Source organism: Lepisosteus oculatus, chromosome 6, assembly GCF_040954835.1.
Source record: "Lepisosteus oculatus isolate fLepOcu1 chromosome 6, fLepOcu1.hap2, whole genome shotgun sequence".
Classification (NCBI taxonomy): domain Eukaryota; kingdom Metazoa; phylum Chordata; class Actinopteri; order Semionotiformes; family Lepisosteidae; genus Lepisosteus; species Lepisosteus oculatus.
The window spans coordinates 14,215,088-14,230,327 of NC_090701.1; the positions used below are offsets into that span (position 1 = coordinate 14,215,088).

General features: G+C 35.5%; 3 protein-coding genes across 7 annotated transcripts in view; 2 read left to right on the plus strand and 1 right to left on the minus strand.

The window, feature by feature from the left end:
• The first annotated feature begins 1,145 nt into the window (after positions 1-1,145).
• Positions 1,146-3,415, plus strand: LOC102696578 (inositol monophosphatase 1-like). Its single transcript, XM_006634505.3, has 9 exons — positions 1,146-1,217; positions 1,487-1,557; positions 1,639-1,772; positions 2,016-2,120; positions 2,198-2,243; positions 2,323-2,431; positions 2,621-2,729; positions 2,843-2,994; positions 3,173-3,415. Exons 2-9 carry the CDS (start codon positions 1,495-1,497, stop codon positions 3,334-3,336), a joined length of 882 nt encoding a protein of 293 aa, XP_006634568.2. The 5' UTR covers positions 1,146-1,217; positions 1,487-1,494; the 3' UTR covers positions 3,337-3,415.
• A 2,940-nt stretch (positions 3,416-6,355) lies between these two features.
• On the plus strand, positions 6,356-13,131 carry LOC102698019 (inositol monophosphatase 1-like). The gene is made up of 9 exons (XM_006634424.3): positions 6,356-6,633; positions 7,988-8,064; positions 8,298-8,431; positions 8,739-8,843; positions 10,350-10,395; positions 10,732-10,840; positions 11,172-11,280; positions 11,866-12,017; positions 12,507-13,131. The coding sequence occupies exons 2-9, from the start codon at positions 8,002-8,004 to the stop codon at positions 12,617-12,619; spliced, it is 831 nt and encodes a 276-aa protein (XP_006634487.1). The 5' UTR covers positions 6,356-6,633; positions 7,988-8,001; the 3' UTR covers positions 12,620-13,131.
• Positions 13,132-13,732: 601 nt separating this feature from the next.
• Positions 13,733-15,240, minus strand: part of LOC107078305 (E3 ubiquitin-protein ligase RNF31) — a 30,120-nt gene continuing 28,612 nt past the window's right edge. For all 5 annotated transcript variants that reach the window (XM_069191006.1, XM_015354864.2, XM_015354862.2 and 2 more), the window contains one exon: positions 13,733-14,716. In XM_069191006.1, the coding sequence (XP_069047107.1) occupies positions 14,552-14,716 (165 nt within the window). In that variant the 3' untranslated portion in view covers positions 13,733-14,551. The remainder of the gene's footprint in view (positions 14,717-15,240) is intronic.

Consider the following 15,240-nt stretch of genomic DNA (forward strand, 5'->3'; position numbering starts at 1 on the left):
TGTTTATACCACACTTAAGTATTTGACCATTTCAGTAATCTCGTTCCCTCTTGAATTATAAGCGTAGTTTCCAAAACTGCAAAACATTTAAACAAAATGACATACAATTACATCTGCTGCTGAAAAACTAAAGCATTGACATTCAACCTCAGTTCGATTATTGTCACTTGCGGAAGCGCAACAATCATCTTTTGAAAAGCAGAGCACATTAGTTAGGTTTTGGAGTCCATTTGTTCAGTTGTCTGAAGCTGCAAAGCAGTACATGCGTGTGTACACTAAACACTAGTTGTGCCTTTTGTTTAGTGTCCTGTGATGTACACCCTGTGATATTTTCTAAAATCATTTAACTAGTCCGCACCTCAGACATTCATGTTATAATACCTAATAAAATCAAACTGATGTGATTGTACGGAGTGTACTACATAGTACTTGACGATGTACTTACATGTACTGTAGGTTACCTACTCATTAATGTTATTGCAAGCACACATACAGTATAAGTTAGCCTTTTAAAGTGGCGTTACATTCGTGTATTTTGATCTGTCAGCTGAGTACACGTTAAACTTAAAATTTAAGTAAACTTAAATCTTTTTCAGCAGTACGTACAGTAGTACTGTATGTTTTTACATTTTACATTCGGTGGAAACCCGCGTCTTACGTTAAACGCTGTTCCGCTTTAAAAAGGAGTAATCAAAGTAACACATTGTCTAGACTGTACGTTTCAATCTTATGTTTTTTAAGAGATGTGACTCCTTATCAATATTTTGAATTACAAAGACCTCTACCAACTGTCACTGTTTCCGAGTTTATATTTTCAAAGCCAAACGATACTTAATTTAATGTTCGTCCTTTAGATTAACGTTAAATACGTTAAACACATTATCGTTATTGACACCCACCTAAATAATACACTGATTGCAGTTTGGAATCTCTTATTGCTATCTTCTTTGCATAGTTTTTTATTGTCCTTTTAAGACAGTTTTAATTGCACAAGCTATGTGAGCCATCAGGCACATTCGGAGTACATTTCCAAAAGCGATAACACAATTAGTACAATAATTACCATCGAGTCAAAAAATGTTCCTCGTGGGCATCCAAACTAATCATTAACATGGTGTATTCGTCTACGAGCTCTCTCTATATTAGTTTCCTTGTCTTCCAAGGATTGTTTTAGTTCTTCGTTTTTTTTTTAGCAGATTAATAATAAGTTAAAAGGGGTACGTTTTGTAAAGGCTGTTTCATTATTTTTGAGTGTCTTTTCCCTAAATTGGAGTTCTCGGCTGTCGTATTGCATATTAAAATGATAGATTGCTATAGTCGTAAACTGTGGTACTTTCGCCTACTACACATTTTTCTCCTCCCCTTTAATATGAGAATAAAATTGCCATAAGAGATCTGCAGTTGTAGTTCATTCTTCTGTTGAAAGGCATACTACTGTAGCTATCTTACAAGATGAGCTTCTCATCAGGCATTTTTTTCCCCACAGCACCAAAAATGGCAGATGTCTGGCAAGACTGCATGAACTTTGGGATCTCAATTGCATCAAGTGCAAGAGAGGTAGGCTTTTTCTAAATAAACAATTTATTGGAAATGATTTGAGTTATAGAAAACCTTTATACTAAGCTTGTTTGTCCACAGACTATTCTTGAGGCTTCTAAAAGCAAGAAGACTGTGATGTTGAAAAGTTCTCCAGTGGATCTGGTGACTGAAACTGATCACAAAATTGAGGAGATGATTATATCTTCAATCAAAGAGAAGTACCCAACTCATAGGTGAGATGGCATCTCTTCTCTATAATGACTTATGATCCATAAATGGTTTTATAGTTAAGACTTAATAGTTTGCTTTTCTAGTCAGTCCTAAATGTTGTGTACTAATGAGGCAAAATGTAAACTGGGGTCTGGGTTTGCTTGCCATGCTTAGTGAAATTTCCTTCTGGCTTTGAGGGTTAATTTACAGTAAACCATTGTGGACCCCAGCTTTAGTTTTCATTGTATGTTTTTGTTTCCCCCCAGTTTTATTGGTGAGGAATCTGTTGCTTCTGGAGAAACATGCACCCTGACTGATAACCCCACCTGGATTATTGACCCAATTGATGGAACTACAAACTTTGTGCACAGGTTGAATTTCTTATCTTGAATTGAGTAGTGAATTTACATTTTAGTAGAGTGGGTGTTGAAATGTTTCTCCTTTCCAGGTTTCCATTTGTTGCCATTTCAATTGCCTTTGCTGTTAACAAGCAGGTAAGCTGAAGCTTTGAAAGCCATTAAGCTTTCAATTTAGAAGTCCTTGCACACTCTGATGGATAATTCTCTCTTCAAGACGGAGTTCGGGATAGTTTACAGCTGTGTGGAAGATAAACTCTACACTGCCCGAAAAGGAAAAGGTTCTTTCTGCAATGGAGTGCAATTGCAGGTCTCTGGACAGGAGGGTATGTAGCACAAGACTGGTTTCTTCACTTTACTAAAGTGTATAGGCTTGTACCTAAATGCACCTTCTGAGTGATAAAGCCTTTCCTGTAAGTAAAGTATACAATATGAGTACGGTATTGCTCATTGTCTAGATCTACAGTGAACTTTGTTCTGTTAAACAATGCCTCCATACCCTTTTCTATTTCAAGATATAACACAATCACTTGTTGTGACTGAAATTGGAACTCAACGAAAGGAAGATGTTCTGAAAACACTAACCTCAAACATCTTCAAGCTGCTGAAGATCCCAGTTCATGGGTAAGCAGCCATTCCGTTCTACCGCTCATCACAGTTGGTATTAAAGTCCTGCGGGAAGCACGGTTAGCTACATACTCGGTCCCTTATCTCCAATTTGACTTTGTGTGATTCAGTATCCGTGCTGTTGGTACTGCTGCGGTGGACATGTGCCTGGTAGCCACAGGAGGAGCTGATGCTTACTACCATATTGGGATGCATTGCTGGGACATTGCTGCTTCTGCTATTATTGTAACAGAGGCTGGTGGTGTGGTGCTTGATACTGATGGTAAGTTGGGTTTTAAATTCAGATCTTTAATTGTGCAGGATCTCCTGTTTTGTTCCATTTAAGGCTCATATTGATTTAATAAACCAAATTGTTACCCTCCAAGGCTTTTGCCATGAGATAATTGTCAATATAAAAGAAAACGAGGGCAACAACTAGACTGAGTTCTTGTAATCCACAGGTGGCGAGTTTGATCTGATGTCCAGAAAGGTTATTGCAGCGAGTAGCAGAGCTGTCGGAGAGAGGATTGCCCGAGAGATTGAAGCCTTTCCCTGTGAGAGGGATGATGGGAAGCCCCAGGGTGTGAGTGGGAATGTAAATGGTCATCCCAGTGGGGAAAAATGATGTACCCTTGCTTTATAAATGTGAAACTTTGACAAGAACTTTCAGGTTTTCACTAAATAAAGATCTATATTGGAAGGAATTTTGTGCCTTTATTTGGATGCTAATCTCTATTTACCTCTCCTTTTTAGTGTTTTTTTTTTGGGGGGGGGGCAGCAGCACTTGCATTAAGTTAACGTTTTCAATACTCATTCATATTCTATTACTATAGTATTTGATTTTCTCCTCCAAAGACCTGTACTTGTAGTTCCCATCTTCTGGTGCTAGTTCTTTTTTTTTTTTTTTTTTTTTAAGCCTGACGTCTAATCCGTTAAAGTAGATAGTGGTGTCAGCATGCATAGGCTGTTAAGGTTTATTCCATGCTGAAAAGTATGTTTTGTTATGGAGCCTTCTTTGGGTGCTAGTCAGTTTAATGCCCTTGCACTCGGAAGGTGTTGGGGCTAGTGTGAGAATTTCAAAACGCCCTTTCTTTCAGTGTTCAAAATGTAATGTATAGTGTGGGGACTCATTCCTACTGGTTTGTATGATTTCTTAAAACATAAATGCATTTAGTTCAGTCATGAATTAATCCAAATAAGTTATGACTGCATGGTGTCTGGCGAAAGGCAGAATTATCCATTTTGTCATTTAAATGGATGCAATTTTTCCAAAGAACAGCTGTAGCTATGTTGGTAGGACTACAGTCCTCCTGCAATACAGTAGTGGTAGTGAGGGTTCCCAATTCTGTTCCTTGAGAGAAACTATTATGTGCATGGCCCCAGGTTCCCTGTGCTCCTTCCCATTTAGAGGTTGGAGATCTAAATGTTGAAAGCATGAAGTAAAAGTTCAGATTTAAACCCATTGTGGTCTATGAAGGGCTCAATTATTCACATGATCAAAAGGAAACAAAACCCAGCAGGTATGTGGGTCCCTAGGATAAAGATTAGGAATCCCTGTGCTAGTCAGTTTAGTGTTTGTAGATGCAATAACATTTTGAGCTGATTGGCAAGTTCCCATTTACCTGAGTGAGTAGTTGAGTCAAAAATACCCCACACTTCCAGTCACTATTTTTGTTTGATTATTTAAATTTTTGGTAAACATTTGTACAGGAAGAGCTTTTATTTGAGTGTTTTATTTTTGTATAGGTCCTGCCCTCTACTGATCCTTTTGCACTGTTTTTCCAATTCAAAGTGAAAAAGCAAGTCAATACAGAAATGTCTGAAGCATGGTTTACAATAGGGCCCCCCCCCCTTATTAAATTTCCATATTCAAGCTACCGATAATAGTTGAATATCCTGTTTGAACTGATCAGTGCAGCAGCTGTGTTTTTATATTGCACAAAGTATAGGTATCTGTCAGTGACACGTTGTGGTAAGGAAAGCTACTATTATTTTAATTTATTAAGTGAGATGAAACTTAATGCTTGAAATGACAATATAACCTATTGTTGTGGGAAATAAGTTAAAAAGATGAATGCTGTTAATTTTATTTAGGTATCTGCCACACTGACAAAGAGCCTATGACTGTTTAAGTTTAATCTATTAATCAAAAGCTTCAGCTGTGTTTATGAATAATACAATTTTGTTTTCAAACACTTTTCAAGAATCTGAAAGAAATATTTTCTGTATTATGAGAAGTTAATATAAGCTTTAGAATATACTTCAAGGTTAGGAGGAATGCATTTTAGCCAGACCTTTTTTGGAAAAGGTGATTCTGAATTAATTTTTTTCTTTTTACATTGATAAAGAATTTATAAATCCTGTAAATTTTGTGGTGACCCAGAGCAAAGAAAGTAATAATGAAAGTCACTTCAACTCAATGGCTAATTTTGTGCACACATTCAGATCATAAATACTTGTACTGAAGTAAAATATGTTATTAAGTGAAGGTAGATTTTATCAGCCTTGAAGCTGCATGTTTCTGGGGAATAACAGCGTTAACCTTTACAAATCCTGTTTCCAATGTGGGAAATATTTTATTCCTGGTTTTCTCCTGGTGAAAAATGAACTTGGTTCCAGAGATCCAAAGCAGCAAGTAAATGTGAAAGACCTCCAGTAGGAGAGACGGACTGTGTGCAATGTCTCCCCAGGCTGGAGAAAAAATAGCACCTGTACAAATTGTGGACAAATTGTCTAAACAAAGACAAGCAAGACAATGTGAACCAGAATGGGCCTGTGGGTATCCCTCAATTTTTTTTTAAGGGTGCGTCTGGTGCAGTGGGTTCCAGCCAGGTCAAACTCAAACAGGAAAGTCCGTATACTGGGTTTCCCCAAGACTATTTTTTTTTTTCAAACTAGTGTGCCTTTAAGGACAATGTATCTTCCATGATGAAAAAGAGAATCGTGGAGTTCCCACTGTACAGTCGGTATAATCCCACAGCCCTCAGAGGAATCCTACTCTGTTGGGCTCCTGAGCAAGGCCCTTAACCCCAACTGCTCCAGGGGCGCTGTACAATGGCTGACCCTGCCCTGCACTCTGACCCCAAGCTTCTCTCCCTGTCTGTGTCTCATGGAGAGCAAGCTGGGGTATGCGAAAAGATAATTCCTAATGCAATAAATTGTAAAGGGTTAATAAAGTAAAAGTAATGAACAGTAAATTAATAATTCAATTTCACTTAAAGAGGGTACATTTTTAAAATGGAGATTTTGCAGAATTCAAAGGAATTCACTCTCCACCCTAATGAAGGCACTTACAATTGTGTCTAATTACTAGGAAAAAAACACTAAATGTTTTTAATCTCGTTGAGTGTGGATTGTAAAGCAGGGGAGTTTCATCCAGACACCAATTTTCTGGAAAAAATACGGATTATGGCTTTTCTCTTTAGTAAGAACGTCCAGGTTGTTTGTTCGCGTGTGTATTTTGTAATCTTGCCTAAATGCATTTTCCCTTTTCCCAATTTTGTCACTCGTTTCAAAATTGTATGCAGATCTCAGATCTATAAATGTATTATATTAGTCGTAGCAGAATGAGGAAACTAGGATTTTGCAAGTGTTTCCTTTAAGACAGCAATTTAGCCGCATCAGACGAACTCGTGACGTGCTAAACAGGAAGGAGAGACGGAGGTAGGAAGTTCAAAGCTCGTTGTGTTGTGATTCTAGCTTTGCTCGTTAACTCGACCTCATATCCCTTCTGTGGTTGTCTTTTTTTACCCCCAAAGGCGGTAATGTAAATTATACTGATGAATATGAATCTATTATTGTGATAGTGATTTCCCAGTTGTCTGGCCTTCGATTAGTTTCACTGCGGAGGCATAACTAGAGCACTGAGAAGTACAGTAAAGCTGACCACTGGACCAAGGAGGACAAAACTGCACTGAAAAAGGTACAGTACAGTATATGTCTGTAGCCTGATACCACCAGCTGAAACTCGCGCACAGCAAAGCTGAATTAGGTAGTTTTGTGCATCTTTCAGTGATGCTTTGATATTGTAGTCTATATACTTAAAGAACTGCATTACTCTTTGCAACATGAAGTTGATTTTAATTACCTACAAATACGGGGTAACTAGTTCTTAGTCTGTGTTTAAGTAGGTATAGTATATGTCGAGTTTATGTGGGGTGTGAGCTACGGTGTCTTAGATCCTTAAATTTGGAATATTGTGGATACACGTTGTGGGTAATATCTATATCCTAATGCTCTTATATTTGCTCAGTTAGTCTGTTTTATTAGGAAGAAGTGTCTTAGGAACTCGGAAGTCTGTGTGCGTGAGAAAAGTCAACTAAATAATCTTATTTGGCCTACAAAACTAACTGAAATTGTGAAATAGGAATATATGTGTAAGTTGAGACATAAGGAAAGCTGCTATTATTAATAGTGCATAAGATGCACTCACACCTGATTTTACATTTTGGTGTATCTTTTTTAAGTTTAAGTTTTTCTGCTTATTATTTTAAAAACGGTCTAAAATGAGCACATTATTATTTATTATGTTATTACTTTATATTTACAATAAACAATATTGATTTTGCTTCTTTTGCTCTTGAATTGTATATTAATCACATTAAAGCATACCAATGTGAAACTAAAAGGATTTGTTTTTATTTATATTTAGCAAAATTTAAATTTCAGAGACCGCTTAGAATTTCAGATAGGAAGCAGGCTAGATACATACTGTAAGTCAGCAGTCAATGACAGTATCTAATGATATTGTGTAATTTAAATGATCCTACATTTAATCTTTATGAGTTTAATATTTATTTATTTTCAATTTTGTATTTTATAAATGTTGATTTTAGATAGATAATATTACTTTATTGGCCTTATACAATTTCTTGTATTAGGAATTTGTCTTTTGGCATACCCCAGCTAGCTCTCCATGAGACACACAGACAGGGAGAGAAGCTTGGGGTCAGAGCGCAGGGTCAGCCATTTATACAGCACCCCTGGTGCAGTTGGGGTTAAGGGTCTTGCTCAGGGGCCCAATAGAGTAGGATTCCTCTGCCGGCCGCGAGATACAACTGGAAACCTTCCAGCCACAGACACAGATCCTTAACCACAGAGCCACCGCTCCGCCCTTTAGCAGTTATTCCTGAGATTTATTTTCCTTTACAGATAACAGAATAAGAGTCATTTTGTAGATTTGCCATTGTCAAAGGATGCAGTTCAGTTTTTTAGTTGGGATTCATTTTAATGTTTTAATAAGAAGTCATTTATTCATATATTCATTTGACATTTAGAAACTTTGGACAAAATGGCTGACCCTTGGAAAGAGGCAATGGACCATGCAGTGGCTGCTGCAAGGGATGCTGGAGGAGTGAGTTGTCGGCTTGTACTTATTTCACACATAACTGTCCAAGCAAGTATAACCTGTCCCTCCCAGATGTATGATATTTCAGTCTACTAGATTTTCCTGCTAACACAAAATTAGAACACTTTCGTTTCTTAGTAAGAAATTCTTAAAAATGGTATTATGTGTTGTTTTTTCTAAAATGTGCCTTCTTGATGTTTATTTTGAATTAAAAAAGCAACCTTTTTTGTTCACTCCAGGTTATTAGAGAAGCTTTACAAAAGGAAATGAAAATAATGCATAAAACTTCTTCAGTGGACTTAGTAACAAAGACGGACCAAAAAGTGGAACAGCTGATTATAACAGCTATCAGAGAGAAGTATCCATCCCACAGGTGGGTATTCACTAAATGAATTTAATTGGTAGTTAGAACAGCACAGAATAATAATGAAAAATAGAAAATATAATTAGAGTTATATTTTGCTGATTAATAGAATTATTTTTTTTAATTGAATATATTTTCCCATGTGGCTGACCATTATTGTGTTGATAGCTTGTGCTTGAATTCTATACTATGTTATATTATTTCTTATGCAGTTCCCAATACCTTTTGAAGTCTTATTCTTCTTTCTCATCTCACTGTGAAAGATAGTTTCTCCTCCACAATAATGTCATCATTTTTCCTTTTCTGTTCATTTCAGTTTTATTGGTGAAGAGTCTGTTGCTGCTGGACAGCCCTGCATACTGACAGACAATCCCACTTGGATCATCGATCCAGTCGATGGCACAACAAACTTTGTGCACGGGTTGGCATTTAATCTATAGTTCTACTGTTCTAACTCTTAATTTATTCAGTGTCTACCTGAGGCCTTTTACTGAGTGAATGTTTTGCCCTTACCTTAACTCCATCTTTTACCAAAAATCAATATGTCTCAGTTTCCTTCCTCATCTTTTCATATCCCATGTTATCTTTTCAAAATGGGGTTATGTGGTATGCTTTGGTTTTTAAATAGTTGATGTCAGTAGTGCATAATGTTACATTGTTTCTACATTGCCTTGGCTTCTAATAATGCTATTGGTGTAAGGCAAGTATCTGAAAAGGAAAAATAAAAAACCATTGTGTTTTAATTGGTGAGTCTTCTTCAGATGTCAGAAGAAATATGTACGAGAATATGAAAAAAAAGTATTTCCTCATACTCTTCCTACTTTTGAGTGTGGAATGAGTATCTACTTCTTCCTTTGAAGTCTACAGCTGCCTACCTCTTCAATGTATCTGAAATACTAGTATTGAGTAAGGTCTCTGTGTAGGGCTAAGGCTTGTTTATATTGTACAGGAAGTTGCCAGCTTACAAATGTGTTTTGTTCCTTAAGTTCCAAAGATGTAAGTTAGTTGTTTGGAACCCATAGAAACAATGTTATAAGTGCTGGGTATGTTCCTAGGCTAGCCCACAAAAGCCTGTTTAATCTTTTGTGGGCTAAAACATATTGCGAGTGATGTGTGATGAGCTGTGCAAAGTGAAATATTACAAAACAGTACGGTTTAAATACAAGTAATTAAGTAGTAGGACAATAAAATTTAATAGTTTTATTTACCTTGATTGTTGGTGCCACCTTAAACTTTGGGAGTGGTACAGTATTTCTTGTGGAAAAGCAAGTTTCATAATGAAAGGATGAGAAGGACTTCTGTGGAGGTTCTGAAGGGGAACTCTGGGTGCTTTCAAGGACTGGTTCATTTCTGGTTCACTCTGGTTCATTTGATGGGGGGAGGCATTTAAAAATCTGGGGAAATCTGGACAGTAGCCTTCTTTTTCTGAAATTCCTTGCAGCATCTGAGGGCATTTGAGACGTCATCCGTTCTCTGAACACTTTATGATGTTTAATTTCACGTCAGAGCTTACAAATTTCCATTTTTCTTATAAAACTGTATCACTAGCATTCTTCATTTCATCATCCATGATTAGTGTCATTTTCGGGAGACCACACAAATTGAAGGAAAACACAGTGTTTTGACTCTAAACTTACATACTCTACATACAGTATGTGGCAACATAGTGAACTAAGTGCAATTAGTAGTTCCTGAAAGTGACTGGTTCACATGTGTGGGCTGGTGCTGCTATATCCAAACAACTCAAGTAAAATCATCTTATGAAGCTTTGTTTATAAGTCAATTGTAATTTTAGGAGTGTCTGCAAGGTATCCACTTGCAGCATTTACAAGTAGTAACATCAAAGTTAATAGAAAACAGCAGGTTTTCAAATTCAGGGGCCATTTAGAAGTTCTAATTTGTCTGTATGTTCTGTATTTTTTATTAGGTTTCCCTTTGTTGCAGTGTCCATTGGGTTTGCTGTCAACAAGGAGGTAACAATTCTTTTCAATTTCAAAGCAAAGCAAAGATGTCCTGGACGTGAAGCTGAATTAGCTGCATCTGAAGCCTATTGAATAATTCACATTTAGTAATTTAATTCTCTGTTGCGTTTTTTTATCATTTATAATTTTGCTCAAATATGAAAATATGAAAATGCATAAGTAAGTGCAACACAGAATACAGATTTAATCTAAAAGAGCATCTAAGACAGTATTTACCTTTCCCTCAAATAGAATTTAAATCTATATACATGAATGTTATGTCATTTAATAGCTGGGAAGTTTAAGATATTTTAAGATAAAAAAAATATCTTGAAATGTGTTTTGCAGCTGGAATTTGGAGTCGTTTACAGCTGTGTTGAAGATAAAATGTACACTGGCCGGAAAGGGAAAGGGGCATTTTGTAATGGTGTCAAGCTGTCAGTATCAAATCAGGATGGTAAGTGGGAAATATTTTAAACACGTAGGAGACATAAACAAGGAGGAATTCATGACAGAACTCAACAGCTTTACGGTTCCTTTAGTACTGGCAATACAGGCTCCCAGAATATGTTCTCAATGATTGATTTAGCATGGGGTCACTGGGGAGGTCTAATATGTGACTAATAACTACAAAATTAAGTTTGAAGTATTGTAATTTATTTGAGGACTTGAGTCCTGTTTCAGGCATATGGGCAGCAAATGACCTAAAAGGCTGTGCTCCATGAAGTAGCTTTTATAGTAGATAAACAGGATAATAGATTAATAGATTTTCTATTTTTCTTTCATAGACGTTAAGCAGTCCATTATCATCACTGAGCTGGGATCTAACAGAGACCCAGAAGTAGTCAGCAAGATCTTCTCCACCATGCAGAAAATCTTGTCCATTCCAGTACATGGGTAAGTTTTAGTGTAGTTTTATGATTCTTCACGTTTTTGAATGATCATAATGCCAGAACTGTGTAGGGGAGAGTTGACAAAACATGTATTTTTGCACACAACAGGCTTTTGTTGGGGGCTGGTCCCTCTATTACAGGGTAGTTCAAGTATGACTGGGTACTAGTTTCCTCTTCCGCTTGACCTTATTTCCATTCCAGATGAGTAGTCCCAGAAGTCTGTTGTCTATTTTCTTAAATATATTTTTTCTAAAAATTATCTCCTGATTTTTTTTTCTTTATTGCGCATACACATTTGGAAGGTAATGAAACAATATAAGTTTACTTCTGCAGCGTGACTGTCTTACTATACGTGTACCGCCTTCTTCTCACAGTTTTACTTTATTAATACATTCTGTTGTTTCTCCCCAGTCTGATGTGCATAACATATACATGCTTTATTAGAAGTACTTTCTATTTTTGTTACAGTAACCTCAAGTTGATGAAAAGATTGTAGGGTATAGATTTTTTTTTATGTGGATGTGCCTTTTGATTTTGAGTTGCTGTGTGAAAGTCATTTCCTTGATAGTATTGAATGCTGCTTTCTCAGGCTTCGAGGGGTGGGCACTGCAGCAACAAACATGTGCTTAGTGGCTTCGGGGGCAGCTGAGGCCTACTTTGAAATTGGAATCCACTGCTGGGATGTAGCAGCTGGTGCTGTCATTGTGAAAGAGGCTGGTGGTATCTTACTAGATGTGGATGGTATGCAAAAATTATTTTCCCTTACCTGCAAATAGAAATGAAATATAACATTTCAGTGAGAGAACTATTATAGATTAGACATGTTAATCAATTTCCTTATTACAAATATTGTCACCATTTTTAATGGTATATGGCTGGTTTTAGATGATGCAGCAGATTGCTGTCTTCCTAAGTTTATAAGGTTTATAATTTAGATACAAAAAAGAATAACTGTCAAACATAATGCTTAATTTCTTTTATATATAAGGAACTGTTTAACTCTTTGAAATTCTATGCAGAAATATCTATTTCTTACTTGAATTTACAAATACAGGAACAAAGCATAATGTAGGTACTTATCTAGATATAATTATAATTCTTAGTACTGAACACCTTGTAGTTTCAGAAAGTAATTATGTGTTAGCTTCAAGAATGTTGTTGTCAACATCATCTTGAAGACAGCAAAGGTAGAAAAGGTTTCTGATGCCTTCAATATGTTTTATTTTTCAGGCGGGCCTTTTGATCTTATGTCCCGAAGAACATTGGCAGCCAACAATAAAATAATTGCAGAGAGAATTATAAAAGAAATTGAAACGTTTCAAGTTGAAAGAGATGATGTATGAAAGTAAACTTATTTTATAGTTTCTCTTTGAAAGACTTAATTAATATTTTGTGTTTTAGCTTGAAAATACTTTTTATTTATTTCTTAAATTGGCATAGTGGTTAGGACAGTGGACCCTTGATTAGAGGACTTTAAAACATACTTCAGTCAGATTGTTCCAGTAAATGCCATAATATGAAGCATAAATAATATTAAAGATATAAATTATTATCTTGGATGTCACCAAAGATGTGTAATACGTTACCTGTTTAGATAGCACTCATGTTCTTTGGATTTTATATATGTTAAATTAAGCCCTGTCACAACATTTTTTTTACTGTGAAGAACACATCTGTCATTAGTGCAGATTCATGCTTAATTAAACATTCTGCATTTTTTAAATTTGGTATACAGTTCATTTACTCTGTATTTCTGTCAGTATAGTTTCTGGAGTATTTCTGAGTGCTGATCACTCAATACCATGTTCTGTTATCAAGTAAAAAAACAGTGATGACTTGTTAAATCACAAACATATGCTATATGCTCAACTACCCTGATTTGGATGCAACAGTGCAAAGGTGTTTTTGAAACAACACAGTTTCTTTATGCTTTTATCTTAAATTCAGAAATAAGTTTAATAGAATTCACTGTTCTGGTTCAGGAATTAAAAATAAATTATGTAAAATTATTTTTTTTTCTTTTTGAATGTACATGAATTATTTGGTATTTAAAAGGATCAAAGAACACAGCTAAGGTAAACGTCATGCAGTTTACATTATCTTAAAAGAAGGAAAACATTGGTATCTTTGTACCCAATTAGAAATCTACACTATTTTTTCCTATTATAATGTAATCTATTATAATGAAATCCCATATATTACTTACCAGTATGCATTTTTATGTGTTTTTTGAATTCTTGATATATATTAAATAGGTATTCATTTATTTTTACTTTTGCTCTTTTACTCCACCTCATGGAATTGATCTCTACTTGTTCCTTTGCAATATGCATGTTTATGCACCTCTGCTCCAAACTCTTCATACAAATTTGATAATTTCACGGGTGTTAGTTTTGGTGCTTTGTGTTCAATGATGTAGTGTAGCACTTATGCTGTATTTGAGTTATACTTAAAACTTTTAAGTGCAAAATGTATTTTATTTTGTAGAATAATGAAAAAGTTTTTACATCACATAATGTCTCCCAACATCTGAGTTTGAAGCCACAAAATGCATTGATGTTAAAGGACTATAAGTTTTCTTTTTTCCTATTTAACTTGTAGACCACATGCAAAACTCATTATCATGCAGTCTGTTTTCACATTCAAATTGTTTTATTGACTATGCTGCATGAAATAATCTGCATGAAAACAACAGACACACACATTGACTATTTTACAAAATATCAGGTAATTCAACAAAAAGTCAACATCTCGTATATGTAATTTTCCCATTTGGACTGAATCTATTGTGTATATAATATTTAGTGAAAGTATTTTCAAGTGTCTCTGTGACCTTGAAGTGGTTAGAAGATTGATATATTTTGAAATGTTAAAGCAAGCTTACTTGTCTTAAAAATGTATAAAATTAAAACTGCACAATTATAATGCCAGGATTCTCCGAAAACTTACCAAAACAGAAAAAGTACTATTTTATTCATATGATGATCAAAATAGTTGTAGATGGTACCAAATTTACACCATGCAATGAATCCATAATTTGCTGCCTCATTAATGAAAGCTGAGTAGCTAAAACAGGAATAACCCATTAAACAAATGATCACAGGTTTCTTGCCGTCTAAAAATGTTATTTTAAGACATGTAAAGAAACTGTATTTTTTAATTGTTTTTTAAAAAATATATATTTTAAATAGAAAATTACCAGCATTAACTTAAAATATGCATGACACAAGAAAGTATTTAACAGTTTCCTAGTGGAAGAACTAATTAAATAACATTTATTCATTGAGCACCAGCAATTGCAAGTCTGTAAGGAGATCATGCTGCCTCCTCTCTGTTGAAGCAGCATGTGCAGACTCAGGGAACCTTGTAGATGAAAGTCCTGATAAGGTCTTCTTCAGATTTCTCTTGTCTGGCATTAACTTCACTTCCTGAATTAGCTTCTGTTGGATTAAAAAAAATGCACAAATTACTAAAGTCTTCATGTTTTCTGCAAATACCCCCACAATCCCTCGGATTCAAGGTGTATTCATAAACTACAAAGCTTTTCTGAGTATAATGGTAGACTATAGAGTCATGGAACTTGATTACAAACTTTGAAACAGATAAATGTTAAGTTATGGTTTCGAGGGTAGAATTTATAAAACCTTTCTAGCTTCAAATAGACTGTTGAGGTTTACCAAAATGGCAATTGATACCTTGTCCGCAGGGGGGTTAGGGTTAGACAGAGCCTAAGCCTGAAGGCATAGAGTGCAAGGCAGGATCGTACCACAGACTGGATGCTGGTCCACAAACACATGAATTCAACTCATGATTGAACTTCGACACAGTGCTTAACTGTAAAAGTGCTTAAGTGACTAAATATTCACAATTGAAGAATTATGGTAAGAATGTGTTAAAAATGCAGATATCTTTATAACTTTTATTCCACAGTGTTGTAGAGTCCTGGGCAAAAGATTTGTTGGAA

Excerpts from the sequence above, each read along its gene's own strand:
- LOC102698019 (XM_006634424.3), top strand. The coding sequence starts at position 8,002 with ATGGCTGACCCTTGGAAAGAGGCAATGGACCATGCAGTGGCTGCTGCA. Across the intron at positions 10,396-10,731 it reads GGTTTGCTGTCAACAAGGAG|CTGGAATTTGGAGTCGTTTA; the intron begins GTAACAATTCTT and ends TGTGTTTTGCAG. Across the intron at positions 10,841-11,171 it reads GTCAGTATCAAATCAGGATG|ACGTTAAGCAGTCCATTATC; the intron begins GTAAGTGGGAAA and ends TTTCTTTCATAG.
- LOC102696578 (XM_006634505.3), top strand. The coding sequence starts at position 1,495 with ATGGCAGATGTCTGGCAAGACTGCATGAACTTTGGGATCTCAATTGCA. Across the intron at positions 1,558-1,638 it reads TTGCATCAAGTGCAAGAGAG|ACTATTCTTGAGGCTTCTAA; the intron begins GTAGGCTTTTTC and ends GTTTGTCCACAG. Across the intron at positions 2,244-2,322 it reads CCTTTGCTGTTAACAAGCAG|ACGGAGTTCGGGATAGTTTA; the intron begins GTAAGCTGAAGC and ends TCTCTCTTCAAG.